This window comes from Zalophus californianus, chromosome 4 (genome assembly GCF_009762305.2).
Source record: "Zalophus californianus isolate mZalCal1 chromosome 4, mZalCal1.pri.v2, whole genome shotgun sequence".
NCBI lineage: Eukaryota > Metazoa > Chordata > Mammalia > Carnivora > Otariidae > Zalophus > Zalophus californianus.
The window spans coordinates 149531815-149555784 of record NC_045598.1 but is presented as its reverse complement, the minus strand read 5'-3'; the positions used below and the strand labels follow the sequence as shown (position 1 = coordinate 149555784).

General features: G+C 43.2%; 1 protein-coding gene across 1 annotated transcript in view; it reads left to right on the top strand.

The window, feature by feature from the left end:
• Window positions 1-23970, top strand: part of CDH17 (cadherin 17) — a 64704-nt gene that overhangs the window by 23412 nt on the left and 17322 nt on the right. The window contains exons 5-12 of the mRNA XM_027606389.2: window positions 499-637; window positions 2786-2944; window positions 3043-3242; window positions 5808-5939; window positions 6244-6394; window positions 10492-10707; window positions 14340-14416; window positions 16338-16529. Of these exons, the coding sequence (XP_027462190.1) occupies window positions 499-637; window positions 2786-2944; window positions 3043-3242; window positions 5808-5939; window positions 6244-6394; window positions 10492-10707; window positions 14340-14416; window positions 16338-16529 (1266 nt within the window). The remainder of the gene's footprint in view (window positions 1-498; window positions 638-2785; window positions 2945-3042; window positions 3243-5807; window positions 5940-6243; window positions 6395-10491; window positions 10708-14339; window positions 14417-16337; window positions 16530-23970) is intronic.

The window sequence follows — 23970 nt, the reverse complement described above, 5'->3', positions numbered from 1 at the left end:
AGAAGTAACCAATGTTCAGACGCTCTCACTAAAGAGACCTTCTCCCTCTTTGTCCTCCTTAGTTTTTTTATGGTTGGCATCTGAATACATAGGAATGGTAGAGAACTAATTGTAGAAAAAAGGGCAAGCAAAACTTCCCATCTGGTAACTTCTATTGGCTTTGCAGGTTGACTACTAAAATTATCTGTCAGAGGACATGGCACCTCCATAGCCTTAAGGGTCAAAATGTTCTTATTTCACTGACTTATATTTAGAAAAGAAGCATGTCCAGTGTCCAGCATACCTTACTGCTGGGAGAACACAGGCATGATTAGCAGAGTTTAACTGATTGGGTACCTATTTTAGTAGCTCCCAGTATGGGGCTTTTATGGGTGTCTTTCTCCCCTCTAGTCACCAGGTTATTGGATCTTTGAGCTCTAATTTCCTTCAACTGACTTTTGAGTGTGTGATATGAAGATCAGAATCATCAAGGTGGTTTCCTTTTCCTTTCTTCATCAGGTCTCAGCCCTGGATGCTCAAGGAACTATAGTGGAGGGCCCAGTTCCCATCACCATAGAAGTGAAGGACATCAATGACAATCGACCCACATTTCTCCAGAAAAAGTATGAAGGCTCAGTAAGACAGAATTCTCGCCCAGGTAAAAGGCAGGAGTCTGGAGATATTTATGGAAAGGTGAAGAATATCAGGCTGAAGGGGCAGATTTGTGTGGCTAACAGCTGCAGCATGACTCATTAAGCACTTCCTGTCATACTTTAATTTCACAGCAGTCCTCTAGGAGTTATTTTATTATCCTCATTGCTCAAAGACATGGCTTCTCAGCTTTGGCACTATTGACATCTTGGGACCAATAATTCTCTTTTTGTCAGGGGCTCTTCTGTGCATTGTAGGGTGTTTTGCAGGATCCCTGACATCTATCTACTCACCAGATGCCATTAGCAACCCCTCCTCCCAAGCTGTGACAACAAAGATGCCTTCAGGCATTGCCAAATGTCACGTGGGGGGCGAAATCACCTCAGTTGAGAACTATGATTCTAGAACAAGCTTTAGAACACCTTACAGCTCTAGGACACTCAAGAATACTCTGCAGAGGTGAGCTCATTCTCCTAAATTCTCCCAGAAATCTTCATGCTCATGGTCACTGTTGGCTCCCAGTTCCTTTTCTTCTTTTACTTGCAACTCCTACTTACAGCTCATCCCTTCACTTTGCTTCTACCCTTTATTTCTGTAAAAGCCCCTCATCAAGGCATAGGTGTGTGGCTCTATTGAAGATCTGGGGAGATGAAAGAGCATTATGTCATAATATGAATATGAAGAAAATAAATGTGAATATTAGACTTCTAAGTTCTCAGAAAAACTCTTGGCCATTTCTGCCAACTCACTGTCAAATTTCCCTCTAGGTTACTTAATCTTCTCTATCTCTCTCTTCAATGCCCACTTCCAATAACTTGGGGAGAATATTCCTTCCACTTTATTACATGGAATATCTCTATCCCTGAGCTTACAACCAAAGACTCACTTATGAAATCCGCTAAATAAGAATCTTCCAAGTCTGGGCACCTGGGTGGCTCAGATGGTTAAGTGTCTGCCTTCGGCTCAGGTCATGATCCCAGGGTCCTGCGATCGAGTCCCGCATCGGGCTCCCGGCTAAGCAGGGAGCCTGCTTCTCCCTCTGCCTCTGCCTCTCTCTCTCTCTCTCTCTCTGACTCTCATGAATAAATAAATAAATAAAACATTAAAAAAAAAATCTTCCAAGTCTTACGCTTTCTTTCTTTACATCTAGATCAGTGGTTCCCAAACTTTGTGGTATACTGTGTTTTTTTAAAAATTATTAATAACTCCAAAGGACTTTTTTTTTTTTTAAATATATGGGTTCTATCCAGTGATGTGTTGGTAAATGTTTAGTAGCTGTCTCTCTGAGGGGAAAAGCCCTGATGTGTAGCATTTTCCAATTTCTGTGGTATAAATACTGCCACCATGGCTCATTTTAAGCTACCAAAGGTGTTAATAATTGGCTCACAAAGTTTCTGGAAATTCAACTATTGGCTCTCATGAGCTGGCTCCAGTACTTCACTAATTATATCTACCAATATTTACCTTATTAGAATTTTATAAATTTAATTCATGGTAAGTAATAATCAACATATTTTAGTGAAAAATAACAATTTTCAAAGACAAAAGGAATTATTAAGGATGGCTTTGTTTTAATCTTTGCACATCTCTTAGTGACTGGAGTAATTCCCTGAAAACAATTGGATTCTTGTCTTTTTCTGCATCCATTCTGTTGCCATATGCTGTTTTGGTTGAAGCATATGAAGCAGAACTGGCCTCACACAGATATGCGGTTGGAAAAAGGAGGAGTATTGTAATAGCATTTTCAGATAACTGCGGATATTCTTTGATACTACACCAGAACTCAACAAGTGGTGGTTTCTTAAAGGCTGGTGGTGATGTGAAATCTAAAATTGTATCAATGTCTTTTTTTTGATACTCCTTTATGCTAAAATCCATTGAATTATCTTGTGCTTCAGTGGATCTTTTACACATGCATGACTGTTTTACTCCATCAAACCTAAAAATAATCTCAAAGACCCCTTACAAATCCCTGGACCATACTTTGAGAAACCCCATCTTAGTGGAAGGAAGTAAGATAAAGATTTATTTCCCTGCTAGTATAAACTCCCCCATTCCCTTAAGAATTTTATCTTAGAAGATAAAAGTGGCTATGGTTGGTTTGGATTTCAATAAACATCTTTTTTTCCCCCTCTGGGGATATTTTGTTAAATAGGAAAGCCCTTCATGTATGTCAATGCTACAGACCTGGATGATCCAGCCACTCCCAATGGTCAGCTTATTTATGAAATTGTCATTCAGCTTCCCAAGATCAACAACATCATGTACTTCCAGATCAACAACAAAACCGGGGCGATTTCACTTACCCTAGAAGGTAAGTCAAGTGATGCCCTTGTGAGACTGAGTCAGAAAAATGGACCTAGATCTGTGTTACCTTTGGAGATGTTTCTTTTTCTCTCCTACTTCCCATAGGATCTCGGGCACTGGATCCAAGTAAGAATGTTAACTACAATCTGGTGGTCTCAGTGAAGGACATGGGAGGCCAGAATGAGAATTCTTTCAGTGACACCACATCTGTGGATATTATGGTGAAGGAGAATATTTGGAAAGCACCAGAACTTGTGGAGATCGTAGAAAACTCAACTGAACCTCACCCCATCAAAATCACTCAGGTAGTGCCCAAGGAGTGTCTTGAGACTAGTAGATAAATGGCCTCACTTTGTGGAGGCCCACTCTCATGATCTTCACTGATATATTTATTTGGTACATTTGTACATAGCATAATTATAAAACAAACTAAGTAGATAAAGACTCTGGCCCCAAGTCTCTGGAGTTTATTAGTTTATTATCATGGGTAAACTCTGGACTTTACCAGCTTGGATTCAGATACACACACACAAACACACAAGCTTTAAAAGAGAACTTCGCTCACCTTCACCTTCAGAGTAGATACCACTAATGTCTGTGTACTGTCCGTAGTATGGGATATGGCTGCACTGGAGTGGGTTGTATATGGTGCACAAATCATGTGTATATACATGATTTGAATAGGAACTGTAAATATTTTTGAAAAGCTTCTTCTTATTCTTGTGAGAAAGTCTTTATCCGGTAGACTCATCCCATCATAGACTGAGGGACAGAGCAGGACTGGCTAAGAGTAGGAGTCAAGTAGGCAACCTGTACCCTTGGAGACCACCTTCCTGCAACTTCGTCTCCTATATGTGCCTCTCCTCTTCATTCACATGTCCCCCTCTTCCCCTCCCCATGGCTGGAGCTCTTACCCTGGGTCCCCTCCTACCTTAGATCCTGGAAATCTGCTCTTGGGCCCACCCAGATCTTATCTTTTCTGGAATATCAGGAGCTCCTTGACATGAAAGCTGTGGATTAGTGAAAGAGCACTGGATTTAGAAGCAGATAACCAAAACCTTGTGCCCGCTCCATTATTTTAATGATCGATCATGAATAAGCTGTTTAACTCTTCTGAGCCCCAACTTCTCATCAATAAAATGGGGATAACCACACCTCTCTGGTTGTTGTGGAGATTAACTCAGAGGTAGTATCTGTGAAAGTGGATAAAAGGTATTAATGTTATGAGTCTCAGCTTGGAGTTCCCCTAAGGTTTTTCTGCATGGGTGGTGTTGTTGTTGTTTTAAAGATTTTATTTATTTATTTGAGAGAATGAGAAAGAGAGAGAGAGAGAGCACGAGAGGGAAGAGGGTCAGAAAGAGAAGCAGACTCCCTGCTGAGCAGGGAGCCCGATGTGGGACTCAATCCAGGGACTCCAGGATCATGACCTGAGCCGAAGGCAGTCGCTTAATCAACTGAGCCACCCAGGCGCCCCACGGGTGTTGTTGTTAAGGGGCACTGGAATGGCCCATCCCATCATATCTATTGTCTATCTTAAAAGGATATTTAATTGTTGAAATGTTGAATTAATGAACCTCACCTTCAGGGTGAGAAAAGGAATGAAAGCAAGAGGTAGTCTGCTTTACCAGCTAAGAAACTGTGTCAGGACTCACAGCCATGAGAATTTCAGACTTAGGTCTTTACTAAAGTCTTATTTATTATTTAGGTTGTCTCCATAAAGACTTACAAATGCCAAAAAGAACAAACATACTTATTTGCTCTCAAGTTTGTTGAAGTAGAGAAATTCCAGAGTGCTACACATGATTCCCAGGCCCGGGGGAAAGTGATTTAGGTGTCTTGAAACCCAAGAAGAAGAATCGAGGGGGACAGCTCAAGAGAAAAGAAGTCAGACTGAATTTTTAGGACACAGGGGTGGTCCCTGAGAACCAAGAACACCAGTCTTTGGCTTGGACAAGAGGATGGTGCTTAAATAACTAACAAGGGATGATGGAGGCTCCTTAATACCCTTCCCGAGCTGGTCTAAGAGAATAGTTCGGTCTGGAAATTTCAGATAGCCATAGGAGCTTGGGCAAGTCATTTAAACATTGTGCCCTAGTTTCCTCATTCATAAAATGGGTATAACAATTGTCTCCACCACTCTACCTCATCAGGCTCTTTGAGAATTTAATGAGATAATACTTAAAAGTGTTTAGAATTGCATCTGGCATATGGCAAACCCCTAATAGGTGTTATTATTAGTATTAGAATATCAGAGTGGCCGGGCTCTGTCTCTAGCAAGTGCTTACTATTGAGTTTATTTATTTTTTGCCAAGTTGTTTACAAACAATACTAGGAGTTGGCAATTATTCTTATCTCTGAAGTCTTTAAGACTAAATATTCAGGGGAGGAATGTGCTTTACTTATGAACTATCTGTCTTAAACCATGGCATGGAGATGAGGTTAGAGTGTCTCCTACTGCTCTTATCATCCTCACTGGGGAGTTACAGAAACTTGTCATACCTCTTGGCTTTGTTCTCAGATAGTACCAGCTGTAAAGTACATTTTGTTTCTTAAATTGATGTTTCATGGATAGGAAGACTCCATGGTCAGACTTCCAAAAGAACAACCCACAGTCTCTTTAGAGGGTTCACAAAAATTGCTTTAGAGAAGAAAAATACCCCTGTGTGCTTTTTTTGAGCACTATAACTTGGTTAAAAAAAAGAAGGAAAAAAGGCTTATTTTTGGTTGAATATGAAGTAGTTATAGAAAACCACAGCCGTACAAACAAGATTGTCAGAAATTTCAAATTGAGAACCAGAAAAGTGTTTATTCCTTTCCAGTTCTCTTGGTCTTGATATATCTCTCCTGACAACTCACTGTGGCCCTTATAGGTGCAGTGGAATGAGCCAGGTGCACAATACTTCTTAGTTGACAAGGAGAAGCTGCCAAGATTCCCATTTTCAATTGACCAGGAAGGAGGTATTTATGTGACTCAGCCCTTGGACCGAGAAGAAAAGGATTCGGTGAGTAAATCTGGGAAGAGTTTCACGGGCAACAAAGACAGAGTCCTGTGCCTATGGACAACTCAGGGCAGAATCGATTTTACTTAAAAACAACAACAAAAACCCCAAACTGTGTTCTGAACCCCAGTACATGATTGCTTTCAAAGACAAGAGAGCACCCCACAGATCTGACCCATTTCATTTTTTCTTGTTTCCCAGTTCAAAGTAAATTGAAAATAAAGGGGTAAATTAAATAGCTGTTTTCTTTGCCTTTTAATGGGGAGGATGGAGGAGTCCTGTCTTAACACTGATCTTCCTGTTGTAGTATGTTTTTTATGCTGTGGCAAAGGATGAAGTTGGACAAGTGCTTTCATTCCCACTGGAAATCCGTGTGAAAGTTAAAGACATTAATGATAACCCACCTACATGTCCATCTGCACTGACCGTATTTGAGGTCCAGGAGAATGAAAAAATAGGTAAGAAATGGGAGCTGTTCAAAGCCATGTGACTGTCCTCCATATGTTACCTCCGCAATCCCTTTCTCCTTTCCACCAGGGAAAAGATGGGCAGGTAAGTGTGATTGGGGATCATCTGTGCATGTCTGGCACAGGAGAGAGATTTGAGTGCACTTTGGGAATCACACAGGTACAGTATTTCAGCTCAAATAATATCTGGGTCGCATTCTTAAATTGGAGCTTTTATAGCCACTACCACCATTACTCCCACTACTATAACTGTTACTACTATTACCACTACTATTACTTCTACACCCTTACCACTGCCCCTGGCACCGTAACCACTTATGCCCGTATCCTGAATACATATATAAGGTTATCTCACTTGCAAAGTTTTCCCATAGATTCTTATTTGCCTTCTAACAATCTCAGTAACAGATAAAATCTCATGAAATTTGCTAAATAATTTAGATAAATAATTACATCCAATGTCAGATACCTTGCAGTAAGTAAGCGCCAAAAACGGAAGTTGACTTTTGACCCTTGATCCTCCTTCTCTAGGAGTCAAATAATAGTTTAGGAAGCTGGTAGATGAAGTTCGAGTCCTACCTCTTTTTGTCCTTGCAAGTCTTCTTGACCTGCTGTGATGCGTTTTACTGTGTCGAATGGTGGCTTTAGTTTTGTACAGGGGACCTCTACTACAAGGACATTAGGATTTCTGGGAGTTTTATGACTTCCCTGGATTTGGGACAACTCTTGTCTATTACCCTGTGGTGATGAGCCCGTTGGTTGAACAGGCTGGTATTTCTTGGAATGTGTTTGTCTGTTGTTTTGTGCAAGTTCCAGAGACTTACAAGGTTAGCAGTCTCTTATGACTGCCACTCTTAGGGCTCTGCTGTCCTTGTGAGCAGATCCTCTCTCCCATGCCTTGTGGACACTCTCATCATTTTCTTTGATCTCTCTACTCTTCTTGCTACACATTTTTGACACAGTGGGTGCTGTTCTGGCAGCATGATGGGCCCTGCTCCTGTGGCTTGTTTGCTCAATGTGCATGTTTTATTTGTTTTGTTTTGTTTTGTTTTCTTGCTGTCAGGAGTCCTATATAGGCGGCCTGTTGTCAGTATGTTCTGCTTAGGGCCTGTCTTTTTCATTTGTTCTAATGTTTGCTGCAGCAGGAAGGGTTACATGACAGCTTGAAGGATTTTAGCTAATTACAAAGAAGAATCTTCTAACAGTGATGTTGTGTAACAATGGAGAGAGTGACAATAGCCAAGAAATACTTGTGGCATCACCCTTTTTGAAAACCTTCCAGATTTCTGGTTTGTGATACTGAAGGAAGGCAGAGGACCTTTGAAGAACTTTCCAGATGATCCCTCAAGTCTCTTTTATAGGGCCTAACATTTGGTGTATTCATTATCTATTGCTGCATAACAAATAGCCCCCAGACTTTGCGGCTTCAAACAAACATTTATTATATCACAGTTTCTGTGAGTCAGGAATCAGAGTGCAGCTCAGATGCATACCTTTGATTCAGAGGGAAAGTTTGGTGGGGGGGGGGCAGGAAGAGCTTGAAAAATGGTGAGCAAGATGAAAGGCAGTATTTTTATAATGTAATCTCTGAAGTGGCATCTGTCACTTTCACCATATTCCATTGATTAGAAGTGAGTCACTAGGCTCAGGCCACACTCAGAAGGAGGGGGTTACACCAAGGAATCATTTTGGGGGATCACTGGGAACCATTTTAGAAGCTGCCTACCTTTGTGAAGAGGATAGTACTGGTTTTCTGAGACTGGTGAGGAAGTCATTGTTGGTAGAATAAATTGTTCAGGGGCCCAGGGAGCTATTCACCTCTCTGAAGGTGAGAATTTATTTTGTAACAATGTCTCACAAAGTGTTGAATAGTAGACTTAGTGGACCAGGAATTCTTATAAATCAACAGAGATTGAGTCTGTTCTTTATATTTAGCCTAAAAGAGGTACAAAACCATGTCCTAGCTCCCTACCTTACTGTCTAGCTCAATAAAGTACTAAATTATTCTTTAGTGTGTTGATATTCTCCTCTTTGGTGTCTTTGATTAGCCAGAATCTTGTGGGACTCATGTCCCCAAGTTTTAGCAGTGCCAATATTAATTCTGAAATCCCACTTGTTACCAAATCCTATGTGTTCATACAGGAAGTTTAGCTTCTCGTAAAAGCCCCACCTCCTTAAAGTATTTCTGAGTACCCCAAGAGCTGCTGTAAATACCTCTGAATCAATTTGGGCTGCCACTCGTTCCTGGCCTTTGTTCTTCAGAGACCTGGCCCTCCTTTTACTTCTGGCGCATCCAAAAAGATTCTCTGCTCCCACCGAAGAGGCATCCTCTGCTGGAATTTCCCTGGTCACTGATGTCAACAGTCCTTATGGTGCCTCTGACAGCTGGAATTTTCCTGTGGGGTGGGAGAAGAACAGTGTCCTCTGCGTTACACTTAACTTGCTGAGAGGAGAGGTGCAAAGCAGGGCTGCTCCGACCCCAGAGGATCACAGGATTCAGTAAGATACTCTTTCATCCCAACACACAGACACTTAAGGGCAGATGCATGCCACAAAGGTGACTTGGTTGTAGTGGACTCAGCAAGAGCAGCTGCTACTCTCTTGGATAAATATTTGCCTGTGCCCTGTTGGTCATGATGCCCCCTCCCCAGCCCACGGGACATGTCTACATGCGTCTAGCTCCATGACAGACATAACATAGAAACTTCCCTACCTCCCCCCTCAAAAAAAAAAAAAAAAAAAAAAGAAAAGACAACGCCTCCAAATTTCCATGTAAGTCAGTGAATGCAGATTGATTGGGGAAGGGGTGAAACCTAACTCCACAACTGGGATGTGTTCAAGTTTTAGCCCCACGGTGGGATTCTTGCTGCCTCTTGGAAACCCACAATTCTCATTTCACAGAGCAAGATGATCCAGAACCTATTATAACTCACCCAGAACTGGAGGGAGCAGTGAGTCATAGCCTCTGCCTGCTGGAACTCCCCGGACCGAAATACTCACAGGAATAAAATACAAAGGGCCATAACCCGCAGCAAGGCGGGGGATGTGTGCCTGTTCTTTGCCCGGTGTTATCTGCGGCGTGGGGTCAGTCTCTGCAGTTGTTGCACGAAGTTGCTTAGAAGCAAGCCACAGTTGGCTTTTCCTTGTCGAGTTACACCATTTGTCTTGTCTATCAGTGTCCAAGGATGGCTGGAACACATTACCACAAACTTGGCTTCAAACAACAGAAATGTATTCTCTCACAGTTCCGGAGGCCAGAAGTCTAAAATCAAGATGCCAGCTAGGAGAGAATTCTTCCCAGCCTCTTCTAGCTTCTGGTGGTTCCTGGCATTCCTCACTGCTTATGGCATAACTCCAGGCTCTGCCTCCTCCTTCACATAGCCACCCCCTCTGTGTGTGTCTTGTGTCATCTCATCTTCTAATAAGAACACCAATCACTAGATTTAGGCCTACCCTAAGTCCAGGATGATTTCATCTCAAGATCCTTAACTAATCACATCTGCAGAGGCTTTATTTCCAAATAAGGTCTATTTGTTATGGGCTGAATTCTGTCCCCCCTAAAATGCATATGGTGAAATCCTAACCCTCAGTACTTCAAAGGGGGACTACTACTTAGAGCTAGGGTCTATAAAGAGGTAGTTAAGGTAAAATACTGTCATTATGACTAATGTCCTTTCAAGAAGAGAAAATCTGGACTCAGACGTGTCTGGAGGAATGACCATGTGAAGACACATGAAGATAGTCATCTAGAAGCCAAGGAGAGAAGTCTCAGAAGAAACCAACTCTGCCGACCCCTTAATCTTAGACCTTGAGCCTTCAAAAACTGTGAGAAAATAAATTTCTGTTGTTAAATCTGCCCAGTCTGTAGTGCTTTGTTATGCTGGCCCTATCAGACTAATAATATACTGCTCAACACACTACATTATGGAAAGAGTTAGAAGAACCAAATGAATGTAAGAACTTTAGTCTGCTACTCAGAGGGATTTACAGCACTTTCTAGGAACGTGCTTATCCAGTGAAACCATTTTGAATACAGTAGATTAAATAGAATCTGTAATGGATGGATTCCTTTTATTCTTTCTCCACAGGGAGCAATATAGGGACTTTTATTGCCCATGACGATGATGAAGAAAACACTGCCAACAGTGTTTTAGTATACAGAATTGTGGATCAAATCCCCACATTTCCCAAGGAAGGACTTTTCCTGGTCCAAACCTACTCAGGAGTGTTCCAGTTAGCTGAGCAGTCCTTGAAGAAGCGAGACACTCCTCAGTACAACCTGACAGTAGAGGTGGCTGACAAAGGTTAGTATCACATTCACTGTCAAAAGCGAAAATCCCTGTTTTCCTTCTAGTTGTGCTTTGTTAGACTGCTCTGATGCCCGGGTGTATTACAGGATGCCATCTGAGAGCTCTTGCTTCCTTCGTAAGACACACATGGAGCACAGAGGCAGTTGGTCCAACGTGGTATAGGCCAGAGTTACAGCTCAGGCAACATTATTGTATTGGTTCCAGTCCTCTGAGAAGCAGATGCCAAAAGGGGATTAAATGTATAAGGCTTTTATTAGGGGAAAGGCCCATGAGAAAAAAAATGGGGGGGATGTCCTGAGAAGGTTGGGGGAGCCATCAGGCCACAGTACAAGCCTAACCCTGAGTGAAGGAAAGCTGGTGGGAGTACCATAGACCACAGAGAGTCAAAAAAAGATTGGCCAAGGTCCCTGGGAAGTCCACAGTTGTCCATTGAATGAATCTGTGATCTCCTAGAATATGGCTGTCTTGGCCTGCCTGCCTTGCCTAGTCACTGGCTGGGGGCAGCCCATGGGGAGCAAGTCCTCCGTGCAAACATGCTGCTGCATTTCAGAGCACAGCAGGGAGCCATCATCAATTAAGTTCCCTGTTGTTGGAGGTCGGCAAGGCCTATTCTCAGGGCCACTGAGATCATGACCCAGAATATTAATTGTATTTTCCAGTTCTCCCTTTTGGACTCTAAAGTCTCTATTGTATGAAAGTGGAGGAGGAATGCATCATTGGGGAAGGTCTGTCTTCTATCACCCCTCACTTGGCCATGAGACGTCAGGAGACATTGTTCCTGACTCCTATATAATTTCAAAGCAAGTCGTTCTTAATCTTTGTTGGCTCACAAGACCCTTTGAAGATCTGATGAAAACTGTGCGTTCTCTAACAAATGCACACATTTTTGGATGATTGTGCACAGACACACAAAAACACATGTATTCAGAGCCAGATTGATTTTGGGGGCACACACACACACACTCCTAGGTTAAGAATCTTTCTCTGAGTTAATGAGCACCCAATCTCAGATGACCAAACAGTTCAGTAATCATCGTGCTAGGAGTCACAAACTATATAGGTATGGAGAAGAAAAGAGCATCATTTCACACCACTCCTCTAATTTCCCCCTTTGTACAGATGTTGACATACTGAAGAGAATTAGGGTTTAACAGGCCCCCAATAAAGACTTTTTGGAAGTTAGTAATTTGGCAAATAGTGAGGGCCTAGTATATGTCTAGAATTATGTTAAGAGGTACAACAGAAGTGAGGATAATAAATCATCCCTGCCTATGGTGAATTAACGATTTCACACCATTAACCGTCCATTCTTTCAGCAAACAGTGATTGAGCACTTACCTTGCATGAGACACCATTCAAGGTATTGAAGATACACAGGTGAATAAGACCCAGGGTCTGTCCTCAAGGGGCATTCATGATAAAGGAGATGGACATGTGAATGAATAAATTACAAGAAACATGTACAAGGTAGCCCATGAAGGAAATGAGTGACTTAGTGGAGGGAGAGAGCAGGTCAGGCTTTCTGGAAGAGGTGTCATTGAGCTGAGTTTTGAAGGATGAATATGACAAGTTACAAAATAGTGCAGAGCTTATGGAGGAGAAGAAATTCCATCTACAAATGCATGGAGACCTGAAGTAATGTGAGGCTGTAAGAGCATAAGGTGGAAATCAGATTACAAATTGTCTATGTTCGTGAGTACATCTATAGAAAATAGGGACCAGATCACAAAATAGATTTATACATAAATATATATGCATGCAGATGGAATTAAACATAAATTGTGCACTAATATAGCCTAGAGACTAGGCTTAATTAACATAGCTTTCCATAAGATTGGAGAGGGCTCGCTACCCAGGAGGCCACACTACTGGCCCAAGTGAGGTTTGTGCAGAGCTGGGAGCCAGCGAGTTCAGGTCCTGGGAAACCACCCCCCTTCTATCCCCGAACCATTGTTAACCATTCTTGTTGTCCTCAAATGTTCTGGGGACTGACCCCAGCTTTTATCAGCATCCATTATTATAATTCAATTGTTATTAGATCATAAGCCTGGCCTCATGTCCAGTGCATTGGATACCATCTCTGGAGTTAGACTGCCTGAGTGTATCTGTTGGGATCCCAGCAGGAAACGAGGAATAACCAAGAAGAGTTTAAAGAAGAGATTATTTGTAAAGGTTGTGGGCAGGGTGAAGGGAAACCAACTGGCGGCGCGAAGCGCAATGGACAGCCTCCCTCCACGGAGATGTGAAGGGGCGATTGAAGGCAGCATTCCACGAAGGAACAATACTTTTGCCTACAGAAGAGGCTACTGGGAGAAACTACCTCCCGACCTCTCTCCTCCTACCCCTCCTCCCATCCCCTGGCAGGAGCCAGGGTGCCCGGATGCAGTCTCTGAGGTCAGCCTCCCGGGACACAGAGCGGGGTGGAAGGGTGGAGAGCGGACAGAGAAGGCAAAGTGAGCACAAGGATTTGAATTCTGGCTTGACCACTAGTTAGTTGTGTGACCTCATTCTGGTTACCTAACTTCTCTATCCTGTGGCTTCCTCATTCATGAACTAAATGAGGACGATCATAGTATCTACGTCATGAAACTTGTATGACAATGAAATGAGTAATGCTGGTAAAGCACTTCATACAGGGCCTGGTACACAGAGAGTACTGACAGTTTGTATTATGACAAGAACCCCAGTTCTGTTGTTATCTACATTTTATAGATTAACTAACTGAGACGCAGAGACCTCGAGAGACACACATCTGATAAGTTCTCCCACATCTGATAAGGGGCAGAGTCAGAATTCAACAGTGGGACTCCTGAGCCCTGAGTCTTAGCTATTATACAACACAGTACATCATAGTTTAGAGCCATGGCAACCCCAACAGAGAACCTGTCACGTTGTTTCTCATTCTGGATATTTCCCTCTCACCCCATCCCCACCTGCATTCCATGCTCATCTTGGACCTTGCTTGAACCTGCAATCTCGGACTAGATCTTTGAATTGTCAAACCCACCCCATAAAGCCTGTGTCATTTTCCCAGGGTTCCATGAGCTACTTCTGACCCCCTGTTGCCTCCCACAATCTGGGTAGCCAGCCCTCTTGAAGGGGGCTAACTGTACTGCTTCCTCCCTCATTTGGAGGAATAGGCACCTGACTTTCCCACCATGGAGGACAGAGGAGATGCAAGATGGTAAGTGCCGGAAGTGTTCAGAGAAGGAAAGACAGCTGGCTGGGTGACTCAGGGAAGTCTTTCTGGAAAGATAGTTTTGCTCTAGGTTTTGAAGGCTACATGGTTTCACTAGTTAGAAAAGAGAGGTTGCTTCACAGGAAAAAAAACCCCAAAAAACAAACAACCAGTCTTGATGAGGAACGAGTCTTACCCGGGAAGGAGCGGTTGGAGGACAGTGGGCCACCCAGGGAAGCTTCTCTCAGAGCTTTCTCCAGCCTCCTTTTGCTGACCGTCTTGTGGGTGTGGGTGGGAAGCAGAGGATCCTGTCCCCACAAACACTGCAGGTCAGTAGCAGAGTTGTGGCTGTGACTGTCACTTCCGTTGCCAATGTGTTTCTTGCAGATTTCTAGTTTTAACACATGATGTTTAATGAATATTTTTGTGATTTGACTTTGATTTTCAGATTTCAAAACCCTCTGTCATGTGCAGATCCATGTTATTGATATCAATGACCAGATCCCCATCTTTGAAAAATCAGATGTGAGTAGTTTTCACCTGTTGTTTTGTCTTTGCTTTGTTCATATTACTTGACCCTTACTTCTGGGATAAAGACACAGCAAGTGGTTAGGAAAAATTCCAGACTTTAAAGGTAGCTTTCTAGTCAGTACACTGGTAACAAACCCGGACACCATCTTCATTGGAAATCTTCAGAGAACAACGGCATTCACTGTTAGAGTATCTGGGAACATCTGTTTATAAACTCTCAATGGCTCATTTCTTCCAAGGGCTTGCTTAAAAGCTGCAATGACAAGCTTTGTCAAATTGAAAGGAGTTGAATGGCTACTTGCATTTTGTCCTTATATATTTTGTGACAGTGAATGGATTACCGCTAGGTCTCAAACAAGCATTTTTTTTAGTCAAAAACTTAATATTTGGAATACTGGTGATTTAAACTCTGTTTGCAATAACTGGGTAAGAGAAAGAGAAAGGAAAAACTGACCTCTCGGTTAAGCCAAAGAAGAACATGCTTAAGACATTTGCAAGAATTAGGAAAATTGGGCAGAAAGAGCAGGGGAAAAAAGACCAGTTGAGAGAACATCAAGAAAAACGTTCACTTATTTGATATTTTGGGCTTTAAACTTGGGCGTGGCTTTACCACTGCTTCCCTTAAGAGGGAGGTCTCTATTCTGGAGCAGAGAGAAGTCCATTTGACTAGACTGTTTTGTCATGTTTGAAGTCACTTATGGGACAGCCCAGAGCCCTGTGATGATGATCATAAATCAAAATAGGGACAAGGCTGTGACAAACAAAGGGAATTGAGTTATGAGAGGGTTTGGGGCGGCAAGAGGTGTGACTGAACTTAAGGGGTAGCAGGTGCTGGGGCCCCACAGGCATGAGATAAAGAGCCCATTCCTTTTCAGTCTCCACGAGCCTTTCCTTGGGTTGTGGTTTTCTTGTGTTGCATCTAGACAGTGGTTTTACATTGAGGATAAGAAGATCCTGCTTTGGGAGTTGGAAATGCAAACTGCACCCTAGAGAGAGCAAGTGGGTGTCTGTCATCGCCCCAGACTTTCCCTGGGCCCTGCCTGTTACCATCTTTAAGATCATGATGCCAACAGAGATGACCTGGGGGATTTTCAGCAGAGAGGTGGGGGTTGGTCCAGGCCAGTGAGCAAGAACACAGGCTTTGGAGTTGGACAAGCATGGGCCTGAGTCCCAATTCTGTGACTCACTAGCTGTGAGCTCCTGGGTGGGGTTTACCTCTCCAATCCTTTGCTTTTCTGCCAAGTGGAAATGACAGTATAGCTACTTGATAGGGTGCTTTGTTGCTTATCTTTTCTGAGTCCTTATCATGTGCCAGGCATTAAGGGGGTTTACATTCTTTATCTCTCTCAATCCCCACAGCAAACAAGACATAGGTTGTATTGCTATTATTTCCATAAGACAGATGATGAAACCGAGACTTGAGGAAATGAGGTGACTTACTTCAGGTCCCCCGGCTACTAAGTGGCAAGCTGAGGATTCATCCCCAGGCTGTTTGACTCCAAAGTTCAGCCTCTTAACCTCTCTTCCTTGGTGGATTACCGATTAACTAAAATAATATATGTAAAATGCCTGCCACAATTTAGGTACTCAACACATAGTAGCTCTTTATTTATATCATCACCAGTATAATAATTGCAGTTAATAAACATATTGGATGTGAGAAGGGGATTCTGTTTTAGAATCCTACCAGTAGCTCCCCGAGACATGTTTCTTGGTGCAATGGATATCAGTCTACGAGGATGACTGATGTCAAAATCAATGGCCACACATTTATTGGTAGGAAGACATGCTTGGTAAGTATTGATGCAAACTATGATTTGTGTTCATTGTGAATCCAAAGAGATAGATTTGCCCTTTGGCGATTATGCTTGATGACAATGGACATTCTCATTTCCTTCCCCTGTTTTTTTCTTAGTATGGAAACCTAACCCTTGCTGAAGACACAGTCGTTGGGTCCACCATCTTAACCATCCAGGCCACAGATGCTGATGAGCCATTCACTGGGAGTTCTAAAATCCTGTATCGTATTATACAGGGAGACAGTGACAGGCGACTGGGGGTTGACACAGATCCCCAAACCAATGCTGGATATGTTATAATTAAAAAGGTAAAGACCTCTTTAATGGATTTTTTTTCTTTTTTATAAATCAAGTTTCTTATGACAGTGCAAGGATCGATAAGCAGAGGTAGTGGATTAGCTGTTACCTTTCAGGTGTGGTGAGGGACTCCTAGAGCACTCATTCATTCTCATCCCTCCTGAAAGACAGAAGGCCAAGATTCTAGTTCTGGGTCTGTTGCTAACTGAGCAAGTAACCTTTGTGGAGGGAGGTAGGGTTGCCATATAAAATACGTAAAATATAGGATGAACGATTTTTTAGAAAAAGTATGTCCCATGCAATATTTGGGACATACTTCTACTAAAAGAACTGTTTGTTGTTTACCTCAAGTTCAAATTTAACTAGGTGTTCTGTATTTTTATTTGTTAAATCTTGGGAGTGTGGAGGTTTTGCTGAGGGCTTTACCTCTCCTTTTGCAAATGTGGAGCATTAGACTGGATGAGCCCTCTGAGCCCTTAAGGCTGTAGACCCTCTAATGTGTCAGCCATAGACTCTTCTTTAATAATGACTCCTTTCAAGGTTTAATAGACTTATCCTTTCCTCCTATCCTTCCTGCCAACCCCCTACTTTCATCTTTTATGATATTGCTAAGCTCACTGGCTCTCACGTTATCTTATCTTCTGTAAGCACTAGGAAGTCTAGAGCCAAAGTCTTGATTACTATAGTCCCTGCTTCTTTGTGCAGGATCTTTCTATCTTCCCTCAATCTTCTCCCACCCCCTACTGTATACACCTAAATCTTGACCTTTTTCTCCATGGCTGCCTCATGTATGCTTTCGAGCATGTAAATGGTTTACCAGATGACTCAATAGGAAGCATCACTCAATGTCATCTGATATATCCGGAATTATAAGGGGTCAGAGTTACAGCAATAGTGGGTCAGTAGGCATGGTTGGGTGTTGATGGTTTATGGTGCAGTGCGCTAGAGGCTGCAAAAAAGGCTCAGGAGGAAAGTTTTAGATCAGAATCAAGGAAAGCTGAAGAGGGAGACAAAGTAGAATAATTTCACAGAGGATGGATAGAAGCATGGGGATAAAAGCGCTAGTGCCAAAATGAGCCTGGGGGCAGAGTGTCGCGATTCTGATCCTATTATTACCGTATGCTTCACCTCCAACAAAGGGCCTCATGGGGCTCCAGCAGTGAGGTTTGTGTGAGGACCAACTGAAACCATCCTGTGTTCCAACCAGGATCCTGTGTCAGTCCGACATTTGGAAAAGGACTGGGGACGACTCCCCCCCACCCTGTTCATGGCTGTCTATATGGAGAAGAAGAATTGCAGAAGGCTCAGATAAAGGAAAGGGCAGTTTTCAGAGTTGGCAGTGGGTGGTCCAAGCAGCAGGCTGGATCCTTTCCCAGTAGGAGGGGACAGACAGCTCCCAGTTTCTCCCAGGACCAGAGCTCACTAGCCATCTAAGACAAGATAGAGACCTGCCCATCTCGGTACGAACTATTCCCACATGTCAACGTTTTCTCGTGGTGGCTTGTTGTGAGCCAACTTGTTAATTTGACCATTTGTGGCTAATGGGCACCTTTAGGGAAATGTTGGTGACCCCGAATGATTAGTGGTGGGTGTGAGCTGTGAGTAGCCTTCCACACAACCTTGACATGAGGAGGTATGTTACAATCCAGCAGGCTTCTGACCAAAATCCTTGTCACATCCTTATTGTTTTGTGGTTGTATTCCTAGTGTCTGGAATGCTGCCTGGCATATAGGAGAGTTTGATAAGTATTGGTTGGCTGAATAAATAATTGAATTCTGTCCTATACACAGTTATTAACAGACAGGCACAAAAACAGTCATCCAACTTGTGCTTTAGGCCTGTGAAGTCCTAGCTCTCTGTCCTTCGGGCACAAAGGATTTGTCTGACTGTCCAAAGAAAAGGGATCCGAGACAGAGACAGAACAGAACTGGAGTTCTAGAACTCTGAAGGGTATAGGCTGCTGGACTAGCCAGATGCTCACACTCTCGTTCATGTGACGACTGAGAGATTATAGTATATTTTAAACCAAACCGCATGTCTTGGATACCACTAATAGCACCACCTTCCTCTCTTTGTAAGATCACTCTGCTAATTAACAAACCTTCTAGTGCTGCTTGAGCTAGTTGTAGCTCAAGGCCTGCAGTAGCGGTCTCTGGAGTGTGCATCTCTGATTAAGATCTCTTCAACGCTCAGCAACAACTGACCCTAAGGTGTGGATTCTCGATTAGGATACACCAAATGTTAACCAGCCGCCCTTAGGATGTCTGTATTCACTATGACAGATGCATGTATTTATACTGTTTTTAGTGTTTTAAATAAATTAGACTCTATAATGTGGTTACTTGTGTATGACTTAGGCTTCTAATTCCTTACGCAATTAAGCTGCTAGGGGACTACCACTACTTTTGAACCATTGTGTTAATCATTTTTTAATGTTTAAAACTAGTGTAAAAAAAAAACCACATGGGGCACCTGGGTGGCTCAGTCGGTAAGCGTCTGCCTTCGGCTCAGGTCATGATCCCAGGGTCCTGGGATTGAGTCCCGCATCGGGCTCCCTGCTCCGCGGGGAGCCTGCTTCTCCCTCTCCCACTCCCCCTGCTTGTGTTCCCTCTCTCGCTGTGTCTCTCTCTGTCAAATAAGTAAATAAAATCTTTAAAAAAAAACACATAACATGGAATCTATCCTCTTACATTTTATAGTGTACCTTCTCTATATGCCCACTGTTGTAGAGCATCTCTAGATCTCTTTTGCTTGCAAGAATGAAACTCTATGTTCCTTGAACAGCAGCTCCCCCTTTCCCCCACCATCCAGCTCCTGGTGACCACCATTCTGCTTTTTCATTTCTGTAAGTTTGACTCTTCCAGGTAGCTCAAAGAAGTGAAGGCAAACATAATTTGTCCTTCTGTGACTGGCTTTGCTTAATGTCCTCAAGTTTCTTCCATGCTGTAGCATATGGCAGGATTTTCTTCTCTTTTAAAAGGCTGTATAATTTTCCATTGTGTGTATATACCACATTTTCCTTATCCATTCATTTGTCAGTTGACATTTTGGTTGTGTTCACCTCTTGGCTACCGGGATTAATGCTGCATGATCATGGGAGAGCAAATACTATGTTTTCAGTTCTTTGGGGTAAATAGTCAGGAGTGGATTGCTGGATGATATAGTTGTTCTAGTTTTCAGTTTTTTGAGGAACCTCCAGGCTGTTTTCCACAGCAGCCGTAGCATTTTACATTCCCACAAACAGGGCGTTAGGTTTCCAGTTTCTCCACATCCTCGTCAGCACTTGTTTCTTAAGTTTGATAATGGCCATCCTAACAGGTGTGGTTTTGATTTGCATTTCATTGATGAGTAGTGATGTTGAGCATCTTTTAATATATCTGTTGGCTAGTTGTATGTCTTCTTTGGAGAAATGTCTATTCAGGTCCTTTGCCTAGTCATTTCTAGGTAAAAATCAGGTCATTTTGGTTTTTTATGCCAGTGAATGCAGGAGTTTCTTTTTAATACGATGCATATCGCCTCTCATCAGATACATGGTTGGTAAAATAATCTCTCCCATTCTGTAGGTTGCCTTTTCATGCTGCTGCTGATTTCCCTTGCTCTGCCGAAGCTTTTCAGTTTGATGTAACCCCACTGGTGTAGTTTTGCTTTACAGCCTGTGCTTTTGGTGTCCTACCCAGAAACTAAGTTTCTTAGTCACCTTTCTATCAGCAACTGTTCACCTGAATTACAAATGTGCTAATTGCGGGCAGATTTGGCCTAGGAAGCCCTATTGCCCGACTGTAGTCTGCTTCACTTTACAGAGCATGTCTGCATCCCTTCTTCTTAGTGCCCCACCCTGACCCCAGCCAAGGCACAGCTAAGCTCCACTGTAAAGGTGAGGTTCGGGTCTCCCAGCCATGGCAGAGCTGGGAACTTGACCCCAGGCTTCTGGCTCCTCTAACCAGAAACCAGAAACCATGGGGGAAATGGTTTCTGTTGAGGCCTGGTGTTGCCACCTACTAGCCCTGTGACCTTGACCATACGGGGTCAGATCTCAAAGCTTCAGTTCTCTCATCTGTAAAAATAGGCAAAATGGTGGCACCTTCTTGGATGCCGGAGGATTAAATGCGAAAATACATATATAGCTCTTAGCCCAGCACCCGGCACACAGTAAACTTAATAAATGTCCAGGGTTATTTTAATTCTGATTAATTTGAGCTAATTTAGCATCTTTCATTTCTGACACTACATGTGTGCGTTTTCCACACCAAGCAGTTCTTTGACACCGGCCTGAAGGCCTACGATTTAACTCAATTCTGGGACTACCTACCTGGAGATAGCACAGACTCCACAGGCTAAGGGCTCAGTCCCAAGAGACTGCCCCTTCTTCGGAAGCCAATTGCAAATCGCAGGTTGTCACCTGTACTTTGGAGTGACTGGCTGTAAGTTGGCTCTGTGACTCCCTCCTTGGGTCCCACCACTTGCTAAAATAGCTCACAGAACTCAGAGAAACATGGACATTGACTAGTTTATTGTATCATGGATATGATAAAGGACACAGGGGGACAGCCACATGAAAAGAACCAGAGGGCAAGGTCTGGAAAGTTTCCCCAGTGCAGGAGCTTCTGCCTACTCTTGAGTTGGGGTGCCCCATTCTCCCAGAACATGGGATATGTTCACCAACCTGGAAGCTCTCTGAACTTGTGGGATTTTTATCGAGGCTTCATCATAAAGACAGGGTTGATCATTAACTCAATCTCTAGCTTTCTCTTCCTTTCCTGGGAGGTGGAGGTGGGGCCAGAAGTGTTTGATCTTTCCGGTGAGCAGCCTCCATCCCGAAGCAACCCAGGAGCCCATCAAGAATGGCTTCATTAGAACAAAAGGTATTCCTCTCACCCAGGAAATTCCAAGGAATTTAGGAGCTCAGTGTCAGGAACCAGGGGCAGAGAACAACATATATTTTTTCTATTCTTTCACGTGCCAATGTGATGCTGAGGATTAAACAAGTTTTGGAAATGCTGTCCTCCTCAATATTTATTGCCGCCCAAAACTCTGGCCAGTTGTGCAATAGAACATGACAGTCTTGGGGCCAAGTGGGTATCAGGAGCCGCAAGTCTATTCCTTTGAGTCCTGCCTGGCTTATTGATAATTCCCCTTGGGATCCCCTTTTTGAAATTTGGGGTTTTGTTTCAGCTTTAATTTCTTTAAATGCAAACATTGTCACTTCTCTATCATGGCTGGTCTTTTTGAATTCTCAGTCCTTGACCTGTTTTTAACTAGCTTAAGTGTCATTTGGAAAAGTAATGCACACACCTTTTTCCTCGTCACTGATCACTGGTGACAATGTTACATATCCCCAGTCTGCACTCCTCTCCCTCAGCTTTTCTATCTTTGCCTCCAGGTTGAATCTAAATCACTGGGTTTGATTTAACTCAAGCAGTTGTGTGAAGAGGAGAGGTGGCCTGAGCATGTTTTGTGAGCTCATTTGATGACTGTATCTCATCAGATGGGACCCACGACCATCCCAGGAGGCCACGATAGGTCTCTTGACTTGGCCTTGCAGGCACATCCCCGTGTTATGAATGACGATACACAGGGTTTGACAAGGCTTCTCCTTGATTAAGTTCTGCTGATGATCATTTGCTAATTTAGCATCTTTCACTTCTGATTTTTTCCCTGGAAGATCTGGCTCAGTGTTTTTCCTGGTGTGAAAGTTAAGCACTCTGATCAATGGCAGGCTGCTTCTTTCTCCTTTGTTCTTCCATTCAGTATATGTTTAAGGAGCACTGACACCCTCTCCTAACTGGTCTCCCAGTCGGGGATGGGTACCCCTCATGTGGCTGCTCCCAGAGTTATTTTCCTAAAACACAAATCTGACCACATCAGTTCTTGTGCCTTGTGCCTCCCTTTGCTCCTCAAGGATGACATTCCAGCTCCTTAGCTGGATGCACAGTCTTCTCTGTCATCTATTTCTACTCTCAGCCTCACACATTCTATCTTGATGACACAGGCTGCTTCCCATTTGCAGACATAGTGTCTCATTTCTTTATCACCCACCTCTGGGGGCCACGGTGATGGGAAGGGAAAACCAGGGAGGTTCCTGAAGATCTGTTTGGTGTGAGGATGGGATGCACCTCTTCTGTCTGAGCACCCAGAGAGTGGAGCTGACTGCCTGAGCCTGGGCTTGGCTGGACCAGCAAGGAGCAGAGAGTGCATCCTTTGCCCACAGTGTAGGCTTGCTCTGGGGGCTGCTGTCTTTCTGTTCCAACTACCAGGCTTTCTCGGTTTGATGTCCCTGCCTTCATTCCCTGAGTTGAAGAGTGGGTCTCTGGGAATCAAAAGCTCCTTGCATCCCACCCCCAGGTAAGGAGACCTATCAGACCACTTGGTGGTGATCAAAATGTCATCATGGGGCCATGGCCTGTAGGCAGTGGGTGCTTAACTCTGTGATCAACCTCTTTTTTACATCTCATCTGGCTTACAAAATTTTATATCCTTTATATTATATCCTGTCCATTGCTTCTTATTTCCTATCTCCAATGGCCTTGAATCTTCATACATAATTCTTTCTCTTCCATATGAACAACCTTTCTATTGTACTTTCTATTGAACTAGAAATTGGGTTGTGATGTTGTGTGTGTTTATGTGTGCATGGAGGAGAGGGGTTTCTGTAGAGTGGGAATTTTCTCCAGAATCTCTTTTCCATTGGACCTCTCAAGGGCCCACGAAGACGGAGTCTTTCTCATCTTTCTATTTCTTGACTGATACACAATGGATACTGTGTGCCAAGGAAGAGAGAAGCAAAGATGAGTATAACACAGAGAGCTTATGCTTAGTAAGGATCTAAAATAGATAACCAAACAATTAGAGTCTTGAGTCAGAAACTGAGAGATTATAGAGGACATGGAGCTTGTCCATTTGGATAGCCGATGGGGTCAGATGTAGAGAGGAGAGTATTGAGCCAACTCCTGCCTGAGGGGAGAACTTTTTCAGATGTTAGGGAAGGGCAGGCCAAGCTAATGCAATCATGTGTCAAATCCTCCATGAGTTTTTCTGTTCATGAATGGATATTATCATTTTTGTTCAACTGATGGGAAACTGATATAAAGTTAAAAGACTGACAGCTCACCAAGAGATCCTGGGTCTTACAGGCCTGGGAGAGTGAATCAAATAATGTAGTGTCCATAATCCAAAATCCATAATGTACCTTTTCTTTCATTTGTTCCTTTGTTTTTGAGGCCCTGGGTACCATTGAAACCGTGACTGTATACTCTCCCTGGGAAAAAACTCACATGTGCGCATAATATAAATATTTAGATTTTGGTTTCTAGGGCTTCACGGATTCCCAGAAGCCTTTTAATCCCAGATAAGAAGCCCAACTTTAGGGGCTATTCCTCTTCGGCAGGCCTTTCGGACTAGGATTTTTTTCCCCTCATAGAATCATGGACTCAGTGTCTTGAGAGAGACCTTAAA